This window comes from Toxorhynchites rutilus, chromosome 1 (assembly GCF_029784135.1).
Source record: "Toxorhynchites rutilus septentrionalis strain SRP chromosome 1, ASM2978413v1, whole genome shotgun sequence".
Lineage (NCBI taxonomy): Eukaryota > Metazoa > Arthropoda > Insecta > Diptera > Culicidae > Toxorhynchites > Toxorhynchites rutilus.
In genome coordinates, this window is record NC_073744.1 from 199328877 (window position 1) to 199349411 (window position 20535).

The window sequence follows — 20535 nt, forward strand, 5'->3', positions numbered from 1 at the left end:
ATCCCACTGACATTTTCCCTTTGTTTTCATATGAATTGGGTATCCCACTGACAGTTCTGCTTGAGATTTTGCTAACGATCCTAGCATCAATCATAGCACCCGGCTGGTTATAACTATGATACAACCGCAAGGTTGACGTAGGACCACTCTTGGCGTAGTAATTATTTGACATATTATTAAATTATTGATTCAATGAAACAATTTCCGAATTCAGCTAAATTCAACATATTTACTTGAAGAACAAACTTGAATAAACCTCAAGTTCGGTCAATTGATACTGTTAGCCCGCCATGCACCGAATCCCCTTATCGGAGTTGTCGGAGTTAGAATGGTCCAAGATGCTGCGCGTGAAGCAATAGGAAACTGTTTATAGCACATAGATAGAGACAGATGAAAAACTGAAGAATAATCGAATGAAGGAGGAGATAAAAAGTATTTGAATTATAGAAGAAAAGGGTCTATACAGTGCATTGAGCAGGAAACTATAGTTGGTTGAGATCTTAAAGCGAAAGGAAGTTAAACTACAGTTGAATCAAAAGGACTAAAGTTATAGGGAGTAGAAACTATAATAGGAAATTGAAAAAGAAATAAAATTTAAATTAGAATTAGTGGAAAGGTGAATTTATTAGTTTTTTGGAAAATATTTACTGAAATTTACTATTTTAGGAGCTAAACGATTTGAATTAGTTGAGCTAGAAATTTGTTTGATTTTCGAGTTACTATACCAAAAAATGTAAGTGACATTCTATTTGTACTGAATCGATTTATTTAAAATAAAACTATTTACAGTTTTGAGCTGTTACAAACAAAACTGCTGCGAAAATTATAGACCGGAAATCCAAACATTTCTCAAAAATTTTTTGTGGACATCAGAGGATTAGAAAAATGAGTTCAGTGAGCAAAAACGTCGACCAGAAGAAGAAAAAAGGGAAAACTCCAATGTTGTCTCAGGCGTGTGCAACATCAGCGTGCGTAGGTTGTTCTCAACCTGAATCAGCAGAAGATATGGTGCAGTGCGACAGCTGTGATGCATGGTGGCATTACACTTGTGCCAAGGTTGATGCTTCGATAAAAGATAAAACGTGGAGATGCATAAAATGTGAAGATAAATGTAACAGATCCAGGAGTGGTAAATCGGATACATCTAGCGCGCGGAAAGTGAGAGTACAGTTGGAATTGCAACGGTTAGAAGAGGAAAAAGCTCTTGCAGATAAAATGCATCGAGAGAAAGAAGAACAAGAGAAGGTGTCGAGGGAAGAAAAAAAAGCCATTGAGGAAGATTATGTGAGGCGGAAGTATCAGTTGTTAGGAGAAACCATAGTCGATGACGATAAGAGTGAAAGGAGTCGTACTAGCGCGCAAAGCAGTAGAAGCAAGGTAAAAGAGTGGATTGATCGACAGAGTCAGGTGTTGAATACCGGTTCAGGGAATAAATTAACCCCAACGGCAACTCCGGCTGCTAATCCGACAATCATCAAGGAGTTTGTTTCTACGAATATTAGCACAGGTGCGATTCGTAAATCTAAAGTCGTATCGCTCAATGAGAAGCATGGTATAACTACAAATTCTGGTAATAAGGTCATACCATCCTTGACCCAAGAGAAAACTGTTAATTGGGGGGCAGGTATAGAAGCAATAGAATCCCAACACGTACATCAAGTGCAGTATGTACATAATGAACCTACATTCAATAATAATTACATGCAAAATTCTGGTCCTGTACACGACAACAGTATGTGTGAATCGATAATGTTTCCCAGACAAGAGGGGAATCAACAAGCGTACGTAATACCAGATCATATTGAAAATAATGCGGGTCCAACTTCCCGACAATTGTCCGCTCGTCATGTGATTCCAAAAGAATTGCCCATTTTTGCTGGCAATCCGATAGATTGGCCTATGTTCATTAGTGCTTATAAGAATTCAACATCTATGTGTGGATTTAGCGATGGAGAAAATTTGATGAGACTACAACGTTGTCTCAAAGGCAATGCTCTAGAAGCGGTCAGGTCCCATTTGCTCATGCCAGAATCGGTCCCGATCGTGCTTTCAACATTGACAACACTCTATGGACGTCCTGAATTGATTGTACAAGTACTCCTCGCAAAAGTAAAATCTATTCCAGCACCGAAGGCTGACAAGCTAGAAACTTTGGTTAGCTTCGGGCTCGTCGTATAAAATCTTTGTGCACATCTCAAAGCGGCACAACAAGAGGCACAGCTTAACAATCCGAGTTTACTGCATGAACTGGTGAATAAACTTCCAGCAAGTATAAAATTAGATTGGGCACTATACAAACGTAATTGTTCTGTAACTAATCTGGGTACATTCGGTGAATATATGTCCACTCTCGCGACGGCTGCTAGCGATGTAACATATCCTGAAGTGTGGGATACACCTAAGCAAATTTATCCTGAAAAGCACAAACCTAGGAATTTCATTAACACACACTCTGATGATTCAACTGAAAGAGAGAGAAACGCATATAAAACATTTAAAATCCAAGCAACAGACAAAATGAATTCGTGTCTAATTTGTGATAAGCCTGGTCATAAAGCTAAACAATGTTGGGAGCTAAAAAGAATGAGTGTCGATGATCGATGGAAAACTGTGGTGCGACACAAACTGTGCAAGCGTTGCATAATCCCACATGGTAAGTGGCCATGTCGCGCAACATATTTATGTGGTATAGACGGATGCGAAGCTCGTCACCACCAACTTCTACATCCTGGAAAATCCGAATCGGTTGGAGCGCACCAGCATATACAACATTCGGCATTATTTAAAGTGATTCCAATTACACTCCATAACGGAAAAGTCTCGATTGAAACATTTGCGTTTCTCGATGATGGATCATCCGTGACACTATTAGAAGCACGCATAGCAAAGAAATTAAATATAAATGGTGATGCAGATCCACTCTGCTTGAAATGGACTGCAAATGTTTCCAGAAATGAGGCTAATTCTCAAAGAGTTAACGTTGAGATTTCTGGTGCCAATAATGGACCTCGTCATACATTAACGAATGTGCGAACTGTTGAAACATTACAATTACCCAGTCAATCATTGAACTATGAGAAAATGGTAGAACATTTCCCATATCTAAGCGGATTACCGGTGAAAAGTTATGAATCTGCAATCCCCAGGATTTTAATCGGCTTGGACAATTTAAAATTGACTTTGGCACTGAAAAGTCGCGAACGTCGTTCGAATGAACCAGTCGCAACTAAAACTCGTTTGGGCTGGACAATATACGGTAAAATCGGAAGTAACGCCACTACGCATACATCGCTTCATATATGTGAGTGTTCTGGAGATGACACGTTGCATAAGCTGGTGGAGGATTTCATCAAAATGGAAAATTTGGCAGCTGATAGCACTTTCAAACCCGAATCAGAATCCGATCAGCGTGCTCTACAAATACTGCAAGCTACTACCACTCGTCTCAATAATGGTCGGTTTGAAACAGGACTTCTGTGGAAGCATGATACAGTGAAGTTCCCGAACAGCTACCCGATGGCCGTACGCAGATTGGAATGCCTAGAACGAAAATTAAAATTATTGCCAGAAATAAAGAAGAATCTACAAAATCAAATAATCGATTACCAGCTTAAAGGATATGCGCACAAAGCCGATAGAATTGAGCTCAACCGGTCCGATCCGGAAAGAATATGGTATCTACCAATTGGATTCGTACTTAATAGTCGTAAACCAGGAAAAGTCCGGGTCATTTGGGATGCAGCTGCTAAAGTGAATGGAATTTCCTTAAACTCCATGCTGCTGAAAGGACCCGATTTGTTAACGCCTCTCCCCGCTGTTCTCAGTCAGTACCGTCAACGTCAATACGCAATAACAGGTGACATACGGGAGATGTTTCACCGCATTTTTATACGTGCGGCTGATCGACAATCCCAACGCTTCCTATGGCGGGAAAACGAGAATGAAGAACCAGATACGTACATAATGGACGTTGCCACTTTCGGATCCACGTGTTCACCATGCGCAGCACAATATGTTAAAAACATCAACGGAAAGGAGTACGAGAAAGAGTATCCTGATGCTGCGGCTGCGATAATCAACAACCACTATGTGGACGACTTCTTATATAGTAGCGATACAGAAGCAGAATTAATAAAGCTTGCCTTAGATGTAAAAACAGTACATGCTAAAGCAGGATTTGAAATCAGGAATTGGATGTCTAACAGTAAACACGTTCTCACACGGGTCGGGGATCAGAATTCCGACAAATGCAAAATATTTAGTTTCAACGAATCAGGCGGCTCAGAGCGAGTTCTTGGAATAAAATGGTTACCGGAACACGATGCATTTTCTTTCAACATCGAATTTCAAAGTGAACTTCAACCGATTGCTTCGGGAGAAATAGTACCGACAAAGCGACAAGTATTGAAAATCGTGATGAGTCTGTTTGACCCTCTTGGCATAATTTCCGCATTCTTGATTCATGGGAAAATATTGATTCAAGAAATCTGGAGAACAGAAATAGGCCTTGCCAAACGAAATTGTCGACAAATGGTACCAATGGATCGCAGTCATCGGAAAATTACGTGCGGTGACAATTCCACGGTGCTATTTTCCAAATTACGAAAAAGAAAGCTACGATACGTTGCAGCTTCATATATTCGTAGATGCAAGCGAAAGTGCATACTGTGCCGTTGCATACTTCCGAATAATGGATCGAGGGAATCCACGATGTGCCCTTGTATCATCAAAGGCCAAAGTGGCACCACTAAAACAACTATCCGTGCCGCGATTAGAACTACAGGCAGCTGTTTTGGGTACTCGCATGGCTAAAGCAATTGCCGAAAACCATACGCTTCGAATTCAAAAACGATTCATGTGGACTGACTCGACCACTGTATTAGATTGGCTGAGATCAGATTCCAGAAAATACCGTCAATATGTGGCATTCAGAATTGGAGAAATTTTATCCAAATCCAGCATTGAAGAATGGAAATGGGTACCAACCAAACTCAACGTGGCAGACGAAGCCACAAAATGGGGAAAAGGCCCCTCATTCGATTCGAAAAGCAGATGGTATAAAGGGCCAGACTTCTTATATAGCAACGAAGATCACTGGCCTCAACGAGAACGATCGGCGACAGACACAAACGAGGAACTTCGTACTTCATACATTCATCATACTTCAGAAAAAGTACCATTAATTGATTTTCACCGGTTTTCAAAATGGGAGCGATTAGTGAGATCGATTGCATATGTGCACCACTTTATAAATATCACTCGTTCAGGTTGGAAATCCGCTACACCGTTATCAAGTGAACAATTTCGGCAAGCAGAATCAACACTCTGGAAACAGGCACAGCAGTTCGAATATTACGAAGAATTACAAACGTTGCAGAAAAATCAACAGCAAGAAGCCCCCAACAAAAAATCAGTCGATCGTACAAGTCCCCTGGCGAAGCTCTCTCCGTTCATCGATGAACAAGGCGTCCTACGAATGGAAACGAGATTAGTTTATGCACAATGTATAACATACGACGCTAAATGTCCGATTGTTCTACCGAGACATCATCCAGTAACTAGGCTTCTTATAGACTGGTTTCACAGAAAATTTCTTCATTCAAATGGCGAAACAATAGTGAATGAGATAAGGCAGAAGTTCCACATCTCACAATTGCGAACAGCTGTGAAGAAAATCAGCAATGAATGTGCCTGGTGTCGAGTCTATAAGGCTGCACCACAGACACCTAGAATGGCTCCACTACCACTGGAGAGATTGTCACCATATGTAAGACCGTTCACATACCTTGGGATTGACTACTGCGGCCCATTCCTAGTGAAGATAGGAAGGAGCCAGGTAAAACGCTGGATTGCTTTATTTACGTGCCTAACTGTTCGTGCAGTGCACCTTGAAATTGCACATAGTCTTTCCACTGAGTCGTGCAAAATGACAATACGCCGTTTCATCGCTAGAAGAGGTTCACCGTTAGATATTTTCACCGATAATGGTACAAATTTTGTTGGAGCCAATAAGGATCTCGTCAAGCAAATCTCCGGACTTAACGTAGAACTGGCCGCGACTTTTACAAACGCCAACACCAAATGGCACTTCAACCCTCCTTCGGCTCCGCACATGGGAGACTCATGGGAACGGCTCGTCCGATCAGTCAAAACATCGTTGAGTACGCTCTGCTTCCGCAAGACGTTGGATGATGAGTCGTTTCTGACGTTCATTGCCGAGGCGGAGTCCATTATAAATTGCCGTCCGCTCACATATGTCCCTCTGGACAACGAAGATCAGGAATCGATCACGCCAAACCACTTCCTAATGCTGAGCTCCAAAGGTGTTGTTCAACCAATGCAAGAAACGTCTGACATGAAAACAAACTTGATGGCTAACTGGAAGATAATACAACACCTGTTGGATCAATTCTGGAGCAGATGGATCAAGGAGTACTTACCAACAATAACCCGTCGTACTAAATGGTTAGCAGACACTAAACCGTTGGAATTAAATGATCTCGTAATGATAGTGGATGAAAGTAAACGAAATAGCTGGGTACGAGGAAAAGTCGTAAAAACACTTGCAGGTCGTGATGGAAGGATACGTCAAGCAGATGTCCAAACAATGAAAGGTATGATGCGAAGGCCAGTTTCAAAGCTTGCGGTATTGGACGTGCTAAACTGTGGTAAAGCCGAATAAATGGGGCATTACGGGTCGGGGAATGTTAGCCCGCCATGCACCGAATCCCCTTATCGGAGTTGTCGGAGTTAGAATGGTCCAAGATGCTGCGCGTGAAGCAATAGGAAACTGTTTATAGCACATAGATAGAGACAGATGAAAAACTGAAGAATAATCGAATGAAGGAGGAGATAAAAAGCATTTGAATTATAGAAGAAAAGGATCTATACAGTGCATTGAGCAGGAAACTATAGTTGGTTGAGATCTTAAAGCGAAAGGAAGTTAAACTACAGTTGAATCAAAAGGACTAAAGTTATAGGGAGTAGAAACTATAATAGGAAATTGAAAAAGAAATAAAATTTAAATTAGAATTAGTGGAAAGGTGAATTTATTAGTTTTTTGGAAAATATTTACTGAAATTTACTATTTTAGGAGCTAAACGATTTGAATTAGTTGAGCTAGAAATTTGTTTGATTTTCGAGTTACTATACCAAAAAATGTAAGTGACATTCTATTTGTACTGAATCGATTTATTTAAAATAAAACTATTTACAGTTTTGAGCTGTTACAAACAAAACTGCTGCGAAAATTATAGACCGGAAATCCAAACAGATACATTTTGATCGATTACGTCTAGTCAATGATTACTCTAATGTACGTGACTAATGGATACAAATGCAGTCACTCACCAGTTGGCAAAACCAATGGAACAGAGATGACCTTGGGAGATGGCTATACTCTATTATCCCCAAAGTTTCAACGAAGGCCTGGTTTAAAGGGTTAGATCTTGACAGAAATTTTATTAGAACTATGTCCAGATTGATGTCCAATCATTCCGCGCTAAATGCGCATCTCTTCCGCATAGGTCTTGCTACTAACAATTTATGCAATCGTGGTCAAGGATATCACGACATCGAGCACGTTATTTGGTCATGTAATGAATTTTGCAATGAAAGAATTAAACTGGTTGCCGATTTAGAGGCTCAAGGAGTACACTCACGCATGACAGTTCGCAATATCTTAGCTACTCGCGACCCTAATTTTATGTTCCCCATATATGTCTTCCTAAGAAGCGCTAATGTTATTATTTAGGTCACATCTCCTACTCCCACTGTCCATTCTCCCTTCCTTTCCTATTACACAAGCAGAATTTAGTACCCGTTGAGATAAGATCATTACAGGAGCTATTAACATAACAAGGAGGCACTCACTACCAGAGGATACCGTTGCTACATCAACTGGCGATGTAGTTGTTACGACCCACCACAGGCACTGTTCCAGACAAGGATAATACCGACGAGGCAACGAAGGAATAAATTATATATTTTTTATATATTGCACTGTAGTTTTAGCTAATCAGACTTAAGTTAATAATTATGTAGTTATAATATATTCAAATAGTTTTAAAATGTATTGCTTGATGGTGGCTCTTTATCCACTTGAGCCTAATTGAATCAATAAAGGAAAAAAAATTGGATACAAATATGCTTCTACATTCAACTGAAATCAATCCACACTTCTACTTTCCCCTGACACGAATCTGTTTACCCACGTACGCAATCTTATTTTTACGTCCATATAAAATGATACGAAAACTTGATTTCTGATGCAAAAAAGTAGTTACACCATTAATTGGCAGTTTATTGTCTACCCATCGTGAACTCAAACCAATGGACTCAGACAGTTATCAAGTATGCTATAATGATCCTTGCGTTCGTATTAGTAAATAGCGTATTGTTTGGGAGGAATTCTGAACAAAATTTTAGTTCATTTAGTCCATTTGACGAGGAGCCATCAGACATCAGAACGACATTCATTTTCTTGGTAAGCCGAAGATTTCCTAGCTTGATGATTTCCCACATAATTGGGTGGCCCCGAACCCTATACCTGCTTTGTCACGGAGTCGGTTCAATGCAACGATTGCAATGTCAGAGACATCAGCGAAAGAGATTTTTAACCACGTTCACAGCTCGAGGGGTGATGAAGCCCTTATGATGTCGCAAAACAAACGATGTTCCATGCTTTGGCTATAGAAAGGGATTCAAAGTTTGACTCAGCTTGGATCCACTATTTATACCCTAGCGCAAATTTCTCCTTCTCGATCAGTTCTGGTCTGTTCTTCTTTTTGTAGAGACTTTACCCCAAAGGTCATTCGTTCCTCTTTCTTGCTTTCCTGCTTTCTTGTCATATTATCGCGGCTACATAAGTTGTCTCACAAAACAAGCAACAAATAGGATTGGATTTGCTGCTTTTCATCGTCGACGCCGCCGTTATCATTTTCGCTTCACAAATTGAACACACGAAGCACAAAAAAACAGATGCAGATGAGCAGCTATTTTCATGTATTTCTGACTGGACAATGAATCACTAAGGGGTAGTGTTTGCAATACAGTTTTCGCTTCTCTTGAGGGACTGAACAATGCATGTAAAGCAGAATACACAAGCGTTCTCCACCAGACGGCATGGAAACCGACGCGTTGTATCATTTCATCGAGTTCCACCTTGGATTTGAACAAAATCGCACCGCGATTTGACTGTTCACTGTAACGAACAAGATTGTGTAATTTCAATGGCAAATTCTCTGGTCGCGCCAGTAAGTTGCCATCCGGCGGGTCTTAAATTGCAATATTTCCTCTCGCCACAATGCCCATTCACAGGTTACAGTCAGGGTTGCCACATACACAGAATATTCTGTATTTTACAGATTTTTCGGCAAGGTACAGAGTCTGTGTATAAAGATTTACAGACTTTTAGTAAAGATACAGAATTTACAGATTTAAAAAAAAATCAATTTTAAATATAAAATTTATTACATTAGGTTCCTTGATTTAGAAAAATGTGGAAGCAAAGCAATGGGATGGCTTTTTTGGAGGCAGTTGTTAGGTGAAATCTTCAGCGATTTGAAGAGCATGAAGTATTTCTTTCGTTCCAAGTTAAGTTAAGTTAATAATAAATCAGCCAATCGTATATTAACTCATTTAAACGATCCTTCGACTAAACCGATTATGCTGTTCCTAAACTTTGTTCTACCGCTCAATCAATAATATAATGAGACAAAAATGTTATTGTTGATCATGTTGAGTAACTTATGCTTGGAGAGCTGCGTGCAGCGATTCGCTGATGCTGACCTTTTTTCTTATCTCATTTGTTTATTTATTAAGTTCATTAGCATTTCAGCTGTAACAGAGCCGGGTTCAAATAGTGTACATGTACAAATGTTTATGGTTCTATGAATTTTAAATTACACAGTAGTAGTTGTAGGGTCTTACACCCAACCGAGCTTGAAAATAGCATACCTGATGATAAGGACAGGGACATTGAAGAGAGAGAGAGAAAGGAGGATGGAACGACAGCAATTAAGGTGGCCGTACACTGTTTGACCGGAGGTCAAATATTAGACACTTTTTGACAGATAAAATTTGGTCAAAATTTAGTACAAATTCCATGTTTGACTAAAATATTTTACAGTCATAATTACACCTATTTGTTTTTGTTAAAAAATTGATATAAAACTATTTGGCGAAATACAGCTATTTGGAGTGAATGACACAGTTATAGTATAGTACACTGTTTTTTGAGTCGAATAATATTTTGTGTGCGTCCACTGTCATTTTTCAAAGAAAAAAAAATGATGTAAATGACAACTAGAGATGGGCAAACCGTTCACGAACGGTACAAAAGAACTAGTTCGCCGAAAAGAGTGAACAAACGGTCGTTCTTTTTCAAAGAACGGTAGTTCTCCCCACGAACTGATTCCGAAAGAACGATTTGCGAGTGAACGGTTTACGAGTGAACTGTTTGAGAGAGAACTGATTGAGAGTAAACTGTTTGTGAACGAACTGATTCAGAACGAACTGTTTGGGAAAGAACTGATTGAGAGTAGAGATGGGCAAACCGTTCACGAACGGTACAAAAGAACTAGTTCGCCGAAAAGAGTGAACGAACGGTCGTTCTTTTTCAAAGAACGGTAGTTCTCCCCACGAACTGATTCCGAAAGAACGATTTGCGAGTGAACGGTTTGCGAGTGAACTGTTTGAGAGAGAACTGATTGAGAGTGAACTGTTTGTGAATGAACTGATTCAGAACGAACTGTATGGGAAAGAACTGATTGAGAGTGAACTGTTTGCGAACGAACGAGTGCAGCTGAACTGATTTGTGCTGAACGGAAGGGATAAATGTAACGAGAACGCTTGTAAGAAAAATAAAACGATATTGTCATTTATGAGCAAAATGCAAGTAACGCAGGGTTTATTTTGTTAATGTATACTCAATTTTGGGTTGAAAATTAAATTAGATTTTCGTAGTTTTAAAGGCAACTTTTTTCAATTTCATGTATTCTTTCAATTCCGCGTAATACTTCCTGATTATCTGAGAAAAAAATCTGGGGGAAGCTGGGGCGATTCATGAATTATGTAAACATAAAATCTCATAATGAGGGTAAGTTGAGAAGAATGTTTTGACGTAGGACTACGTCTTTCATTTCTATACCGGGGTGTAAAACCAAAGTTTCGAGAACGAAAGCGTTACGCCGGAGACCGAGATTTTGAGCGTTAATAGCTCTTAAACAACTGAACGAAATGGTATGATAAACACTTCATTTGAAAGATAAAATGTCTACGCGTCATATACTTGTTACTTTTTCATCCAAAAACTTGTTTCAATAGTCTTAAAATTGCTTTCAAAACAGGCTATTGAAATCAAAAATCGGTATATAAGCGAGCGCCGCTCGTAAACCCACTCAGTTATGATTGAACAGCGATTGGAGCATGTTGTCGCTGTTGTTGTGAAGCTAATTTCGTTTATCATGAAAGCGCTGATGAACGGTGTCACCAAGAGCCTGTTTGTGCACCTAAGGCCAAAAGGGAATCCATCAGGAGGAGAGTGATGCCACGGTTCCGCTTGAAACATCGGAGCAGCCGCCACACACACATACACGCGCGGAATTCTCGTTGCTATCATCGTTGCTGAAAAATAATCTGCCAGTTCCCATGGGAATTGAAAAATACATTCATGCGAAATAGTTTATTTTAATGTTTTCTATCCATATAACACTGCAACCAAATACATTTGGTTTTGTTATTTTTCAATCAATCGCAATTAACGGGAAAGCTTCTGAATATTTTTTTCCCCATCAGTGGAAATTTTCGTATCCAATGTTGGATGCATAACATGAAAAACGGAAAATGTTTTACATCGCGAAAATCAAGTCATTTTCGAGCGATTATTTGCTTTCTACTCATATAATGCTGCGACCAAATACATTTCGTTTTGGATTTTTTCAATCAAGTGCGATCAACGTAAGACCACGTCTTTCGGCAATTTATTAGAGGTGCAATGAATATTTAGGAATTCCCGCTCTACGCGCACTGGCAAACAATGTTTACTCAACAATTTCTCAAACTAGAAATGGGTGTTGTGAGAAAGGATTAGCGAACGCGAAAACGACAAACGGGAGAAAGATACGTTTGGAGGTTCAAGGAAATTGGCAGAAAACTTCTTCATTCTATCATTCAAATAATGTGATTCATACCACTTCGTTTTACCAGAAAGAGTTTCTTAATGCTCAAAGGAGGAATTGAGTCCTCCGAGGAAATTACCCAGCGCAAATTAGAGTCGACTATCGATTGCGGCATTCGTACACAAATAATTTTATAATGCAGTTTCACCAAAGTGATTTCTTCGGATATATTCACTACATCATGTCATATATTTCATATTCTTCATTAAGAAATCCATATCCATGGCACCTATCGGTAACGAATTATTATCGAAACCACGATTTTCGCTAAATGCTCCTTTCAGTTCGGCCTGTAAAAAACTTTTCTAAACTCTAATCCATCAAATTTGGAGCCCTGAAAAGGGCCGTTGATTATATGCTAAGCTAATATAGCACGCTCTCCTCGGATACGATGGGCCAGCTGGATGTCCTTGGGCATGATGTGACGCGTTTTGCATGGATAGCACACAAATTGGTATCTTCGAATAAGCCTCCTGCAGCGTCATAGCCGCGGAACTTTGGAAGCGCAAGTCGGTTTTAAAGTCCTGAGCAATTCCACGAACCAAATGCTGCAAAGGTAGCTTGCGGATTAGCAATTCGGTCGATATCTGATAGCGACGAATTTCATGCGAAGTTCCCGGTCGATAGCGATGTGGCTTCTCCACCTATCCTGCTACTGGTGCGCTTATCCGAGCTGACTTCGTGTGCCTTACCACCGAATGACTAACGAGCTGATATACAGATTTTTTAAGGAAAATTTTACGGGATCAAATGTGGCAATTCGGGTCATTCTTATAACAGGGTGATTCACGTAACACAACTTATGAAGCATCTTAAAGATTTCAAATAAGAACTTGTGTTAATTTATAGGGGTCGATATTGAAACCCCGTCGACCCCCAAAATCAATTTTCGTTTCTGTCGACCCCTGGGAAATTGAAATCGAGCCCTGGGGGTCGATATCGATCACTTTGAGAAACCCTGCATTACATTATGGTAAATTGCACAGTAGTAGCTATGCAGGCGTAAGGGTATTCTTTCTGTGTTCCATTGTTCAGCAGACCGGACAGCAGAGACAGTGGATATTGATCATTGTTGGTTTATTAGTAGAACAACAGCCCGATGTTCCTTGCAGAGCAGAGCAGTTGTATGGATGAATCGATCTTTGTTCCACCGTGTATCGATCTCCATCGCTGATGATAGTTGCATGGACGAAGTGATTCTATAACAACATGAAGATGGCCAATTGAGGGCCAATTGAACTCACGATCGATCGCTTAGTAAGCGAGTGCGTAACCAAGTGGCCCCCTGATGCTGACCTTGATGTGAAAGATTTTGAAGACTTTCTGAAGAAGCCTGAAGATGTTCACGTTGGTATCGATGCAGAAGAAGCTAAAGAAGGATTGGATGCAGCTAGGAAACTGACCTTCAAACTGATTTGTCGTGACTTCTGTGTTGAACTCGGGAAACAGATTTCAGAGCGATTTGATTTCAGCGATCCTGTTATCAAAACTGTGGCCTTGATAAACCCTCAAATGTTCGTCAAGCTACCGAACCTCAATGACTTGATGCGCCAATTTCCTCAATTCGTTGAAGCTGGTAACAGACAAGGCTTGGATAACGAATTCAGGCTCAAGACAAATCTTATAGCTTGAGCTTGAGCTTAAGCTTGGGTAGACTGCACAATTCGTAGTTGCTCTCCGTGATTGACCTGAAACAACCAAATTGCACAAAGAACACTCAGAATGACACTTGGGACTAACAAATCATTCTCGTTGTGCAATTTCTGATGATTCGAGCTTTAAATGGTCAATAACGACGCCGGCCACGTCCTTACAGTCACCAGGGGAAAGGAAGGAATGTTAGTATGATATTCGCCGCCCAGAAGGCCAGAAGGGTCGCCTCTATAGCGTGGTTCCCTAGCGAATATCATGGAAGGGATTGTTGTTAGTGGGGGAGGTAAGAATCAGGATTCACTGAGGTAAGTAATGTGAACGGAACTATCGACCACTCGACGAAAAGAAAACTTGGAAATCAAACGCATTTCGTATCGACATAATATATGAAAGGGGGACCTGAAAAGGTCTCCTCTGCAATAGGATCGTAGCTTCGGTAAGTGATTTGATTCTCTATGCGCAGAAACAACTACTTGACGAAACGCAAACTCAAAAACAAATATAATTCGTAGCTGCTGAAGATATTGAAGGGTGACCAGAAAAGGTCTCCTTTGTTCGACGAAACGAACACTCAGAACTCATATGAATTTCGCAGCGGCTGAATATCCTAAAGGATGACCTGAAACGGTCTCCTCTGCAATAGAACCGGAACTCCAGTTAGTGATTCGGTTTTGTAAGCGCGGAAACAACTACTCGGCGAAACGAAAACTCGAAAATCAAATGCGTTTCGTAGAGAATAAAGATGTTATAGGGTGGCCTGAAAAGGTCTCCTCTGCGATATATTGGACTGATAATGTTCTTTGTGCCTAGTCTCACGTAATTCATCTTCATTGCATCACACGGAGGTAACCTTTGGGCAATCTTAGAAGGCAACCGAGAAAGCTCCTTCCATATATATCGAATTGGCAAAATATTTTAAATGCTAATCTATAAAGGCAACCAAGAAAACTCTTCTAAAATAGATTGGATCGGCGATATATTTTTTTGTTAATCGCGCTCTATAAGGTAGGGATATAAAAGAAGGTACACAAAAAGAGCTTTCCACAGTAATAAGGACCCAACCACACAAACAGAGCAACGTAAACGCGCACAAAACCGCTAGAATCACACGTCCCTGTATAAAAACTGTTGTGCGATGATGTTTTATTTGCAAATACGCAAATAGCGACGAGCCGACAAGACTACAAGTGGTGTCACCAATACACATAGGCAGATACTGGACGTTGTTTGATGTTACTACACAGCCAAGTTTATCACGATGGAAATACGCACACACTAGTACCAAACATGCCAAACAGACGTCCGACATGACACGCATACACTGTTGTCGCTTGAAGTGAGAAAGAAAAGGATGGAAAACTTCTTGGCAGTAAACTTTACACTACTGCCACAGAAATTCTATATGTGAGAATTCACTTGTACAGCACTTGTGTCGTTCTTGAAAGTGCGCTGATCAACGAATCACCTTTCCGCATGGACGGATTTGCACACTTTTTTGGGACACTTTCACCATGAGAACCGATCTGAGCTCTTTCCCATTCTTTCATAATCGTGATATCTTCACTTAGAACACGATTTGATATTGACACTGCGAAGACTAAATTTCAATGCATATACAAAAACACACACACGGCAATTACGCAGAAAAATGAGAAACATGTTGTAACACGAAACCAAACGAGAAACTAATAAAGGGTGTGTCACATCAAATTGCATCACGGAAAAAACGCTGTAGAAATTTAATTTTTAGGAATTATATCTTCAGCTTTCGCTTATAATCAGATAAGAGTGTATAGATCACGTTGGCCATGCTTAACTGTCAATTTTTCGTAAATTTGGAAAAATGTCGTCGAACGAAAAAGAGCGTCGTGAATTAATCCTGTGCACTCATTTCGAGAATCCGGAGTTGTCACATCGGGACATCGGTAAGATGCTGGGAATCGTCCAATCCACGGTTAGCAGAGTACTAAAACGATACTTCGAGAACCTAATCATCGACCGGAAGGTGAAGAACGGCAAAAATGGATGCTCCGTCAGTGAAAAAGATCACAAGCGCGTAGTTAAGCAGTTTAGACGTGATCCGAGAAGTTCGGTCCGGGATGTCGCCAATAAGCTGAATTTGTCAAGTTCATTCGTCCAGCGGACCAAGCAGCGGGAGGGCCTGCGTACATACAAGGTTCAGAAGGCTCCTAACCGCGACGAAAGGCAAAACATGGTGGGGAAGACGCGAGCCCGGAAGTTGTACACCGAAATGCTGACGAAGCCGCATTGCCTGGTAATGGACGACGAAACCTACGTCAAAGCGGACTTTCGTCAGCTGCCGGGCCTGTTGTTCTTCTCCGCAGAGGACAAATTCAGCGTTCCGGAGGAGATTCGCAAGCAGAAACTATCCAAGTTTGCCAAAAAGTACATGATGTGGCAAGCGATCTGCTTTTGCGGAAAGCGGAGCGCCCTCTTCGTGATGACCGGCACGGTAAACGGGCAGGTTTACCTTAAGGAGTGCCTACAGAAGCGCTTACTACCACTATTGAAGCAGCACGAGGGCCCGACCATCTTCTGGGCGGATCTCGCTTCGTGCCACTATTCAAAGGACGTGTTGGAGTTGTACGAAGCCAACGGGGCCACCTTCGTGCCAAAGGAAATGAACCCGCCTAACGCGCCGGAGCTTCGCCCAATAGAGAAATATTGGGCGATTATGAAGCAGGCCCTCCCGAAGAACCCAAAAGTTGTCAAATCGGAGGCGGACTTCAAGAGAAAATGGATTTCTGTTCAAAAAAAAACTACAACCTGACGTTGTACAGAACCTTATGGACGGGGTAAAGAGGAAGGTGCGAGCATACGGGCTTGGGCTCGAAGTATGAATAAAAAGAAAATGCCAAAAGTTGTTTAATAGTTTTTATTTTACTGTCTGAAATTTTCAAAAGGATCGGTCTACTGGGCGAATTTCTACAGCGTTTTTTCCGTGATGTAATTTGATGTGACACACCCTTTATTCTCCGCCGCACACTGCACTGCACTTTTGCACGGCATTTTCCGCCAATATCCAGGAAATCTGAACAAATTCAACAGGATTTCAATGTAGCGATGAAAAAAGCGCACTTTTATATAACACTAGTGCATCTTTTATTGAAACGCCTAAAAATTTCATCGAAACAACAGCGACACTCAAAGGAAAAACACGCAGCGCGAACGAGCACGTCCAATCGGCACCGTCGCTCAACCCGAACTCCTCAGGCTCAAGACAAATCTTATAGGGCAAAAATTGAAAAGTAAGGAAAGGGGTAATAAATTTGTTTTGTATCCATTGCAAAGGCCATCTGTATAAACCTTTATTTTCATTTTATTCCCTTAATTTTTAAGATTTTTTAAATTACGAAGAAGTCAAATAGTCTATCAGAACGCTCCTCTCCATCACTGTTACTTTTAAAATTTGTGAATACGATCGTCAGGCACGATCGTTCTGAACTAGGAGTGCTGATATTTACGGAATTTTAACGAAATATGTTGCTGCGACACTTTGTAAGTAGTCCCTAAAATTGAAAGTACATTTAAAATTGAAACTCCCAGAGACGCATTGTGTTGCATGATAAGCAATTAATCTGTAAATAATCCTGTTGCCGTGATTGTTACAGCTGAGAGTTGCTCTGTTACTCGCAATCCAAGATTTACCAACAAATTCAGAAACTCCCAACGACATGACGTAGAGGTATCAACACACTAAAAGAAAACACCCGGCTTAGTTTACTGTAGCTCATAAAATTCTTTCGGAGAATCGCCGGAAATTCAGCTCTGAACCTCAACAATGGTAACCGGAAACTATTCCGATTCGGCTTTACTCACCCTTATAAAGCAAAACGATACCTCCTCGTCCTTTCCTTTCTCCTTCGTATCCATTTCTTAGGGCAATAAATGATTCCTAAATGGATTCTTATCACCACAAGTGGATTATTCCACCGAATGTTGGTGCACTGCTACCCGGCTTCAGCTTCTATTTCTGTAGTTGGCGACCACAAATCGCTCCTACATTACATCAGTGATTGCTTTCCGTTTTCACTCCAGGAACACTTACAACACACATTTAGCAGAAACATACAGCTTTTATCGATTTCTTCGCCACTTGCTTTCCGGTGTGCACTTTGGCTCTTCTTTCTTCAGGTGCACTTCTTAGCGATCTGGTTGCTTCTGTACCTGCTCGTTCCGGTACGCATAAACAGTCTTCCTATTTTCGATGCACACACTGATTTATCCTCCTCCCTTTGGGTACAATTTCGTACACATATAGCCCACTAATGACACCGAGCACCCACAGGTTTAGCAACAACAATTAAAACGCAGAAAAAAACATCACTTTTCTCCCCCTCACTTTGGGCCTTTTCGATTTTTTTTTTATTATTTTTTCTTTAGTCGTCACTTCCCTGAAATGGGGTTCCCAAGTTGTGGGCGTAACCGTTGTTATTATGCTGTAACGGCTCCAATCTCTCGGGAATCAAACCGATCCTAAACATAACATTACCGACCAATGTATTTCGTTCCAACACCTATTTGGGACTTGATTCTCGACTCCACGTCTGCATATGCATCAACCCACGTCAAGCCTTTGGGACCACCCCCGGATTCTAGCACGTAACGTACAATCAATCAGTCCACAATCCCGCAGGGGACATCACAACTCCGGATACAAGAGTCACCGAAGACACGACCAAAAATGTGTTCGATCACCCGTTGCGTGAGCGTCGTCATTCAAATGTGGCTCGCAAATGTCACAAATTGATTGGTTCCTGCTAAATTGTTCCGTCCCATGCCCGGAGACGAAGGGAACCGCCCGCCTGTAAGGTCCCACGAAAGTCCAATTTAGCGTGCGTGTGATCGCGAAACGCAGATCGCTTATTCCGAACGTTGTTTAACGTTGCGCGTGTAAATTACGCGTAAGGCGTGCGACGAGCGAGCGCGAAATCAAAGCAAACACCTCAAAACACAATGCGGTACTGAGTCGAGAGAGAGCGAGCAGCGATAAAACTTCGTTGATTTTCAGTCTTTCGCAAACGCTCAGCCGCACACCTGGAAGGTGTGGAAGGTTGTGTATGTGCACAGCACACCGCAAATGACGAGTGTGGGTGTGGGAATGGGACGCACGCACGCCACATGGTGGCTGGTTTTGGCAGTTATTGATGCGATGGAAGCAGCCCCAAGGGCTGAATGTTGGTGTTTACGCGTTACTTTCATAAAGGGTGTGTCACATCAAATTGCATCACGGAAAAAACGCTGTAGAAATTCGCCCAGTAGACCGATCCTTTTGAAAATTTTAGACAGTAAAATAAAAACTGTTAAACAACTTTTGGCATTTTCTTTTTATTCATACTTCGAGCCCAAGCCCGTATGCTCGCACCTTCCTCTTTACCCCGTCCATAAGGTTCTGTACAACGTCAGGTTGTAGTTTTTTTTTGAACAGAAATCCATTTCCTCTTGAAGTCCGCCTCCGATTTGACAACTTTTGGGTTCTTCGGGAGGGTCTGCTTCATAATCGCCCAATATTTCTCTATTGGGCGAAGCTCCGGCGCGTTGGGCGGGTTCATGTCCTTTGGCACGAAGGTGACCCCGTTGGCTTCGTACAACTCCAACACGTCCTTTGAATAGTGGCACGAAGCGAGATCCGCCCAGAAGATGGTCGGGCCCTCGTGCTGCTTCAATAGTGGTAGTTTTAATAAATGATGATGGTCCCACCTCTTTCCCCTACATAGGTTTGAGCTGGACGAGTTATCTTGTGGATAATTATATGGAGGAGTTTCTTTGTAATATCAAATCAACCAGTAAGCAAGTTAAAAACAAGAAACGGTCCGGTTGTACCACTGGCATGGATTGTTTATCAAAAGAACAAGTAAGGGCATTATCTGAACGCTAAATATTCCATGGCATGTCAAGAGAATCCGGGAAGACACTTGACCGATCGGGAATCGAACCCAAAGCCTATATCAGCATTAGCCATGAATTTACAAGGGATTTCCCGCTTTACTAGATTCCCGAGAACGATCTACTAATGCGATCGCTTTCGAGTCCAGACAACTGAGCAACCCCGAGCCTAATTCTAGCCGACACTTCAGGCCCAGTAACTCTCCCAAGGCATGTCAAGAGAATTTCCAACCCGGGAAGACCCTTGACCGATCAGGAATTGAACCTAATACCTATGTCAGTACCAGCTTTGAATTTACAAAGGAAATCCCGCTTTACTGGATACCCGACAACGATCTGTTAATCGTTTTCGAGACCAGTCAGCTGAGCAAACCTAAGCCTAATTCCAGCCGATACTTCAGGCCCTTCATTCAACCTGGGGTATAATCGCGTCAATCTGAATCTGCAATGAGATCTGCCACAACACAGAAAGATCTCGTCAATCATTTGTCAAAAGGATAAATTTACAAGTATTCCGGTTGAGCTATCCCTAGCTTCTTTTCAGTTTCCACTTTCAATCCCTTGGAATGGATCGATCTTATTAAACAAAACAAAAACAAAGAAACAAATCACTTTTTCCAATGTTCAATTTCAAATTTTACTATGACGGTCCACGCGCGCAATGCTCAAACTCTTGTAGACTTCACAATTATTTTTAAACTAATCTAATAACTAAAATTATTAAAAATTGAAAAAAAAAATAATAAAAACAACATACCATCATCATCATAGTCTAAAGATAAAAAAAACACACACA

The 20535-nt window shown here is 41.1% G+C and overlaps 1 protein-coding gene across 2 annotated transcripts in view; it reads right to left on the reverse strand.

Moving 5' to 3' along the window:
• LOC129763342 (rhophilin-2) overlaps positions 1–18819 on the reverse strand; it is a 263041-nt gene extending 244222 nt beyond the window's left edge. For both annotated transcript variants that reach the window (XM_055762306.1, XM_055762313.1), the window contains exon 1: positions 17673–18819. In XM_055762306.1, the coding sequence (XP_055618281.1) occupies positions 17673–17726 (54 nt within the window). In that variant the 5' untranslated portion in view covers positions 17727–18819. The remainder of the gene's footprint in view (positions 1–17672) is intronic.
• Positions 18820–20535: the final 1716 nt, after the last annotated feature.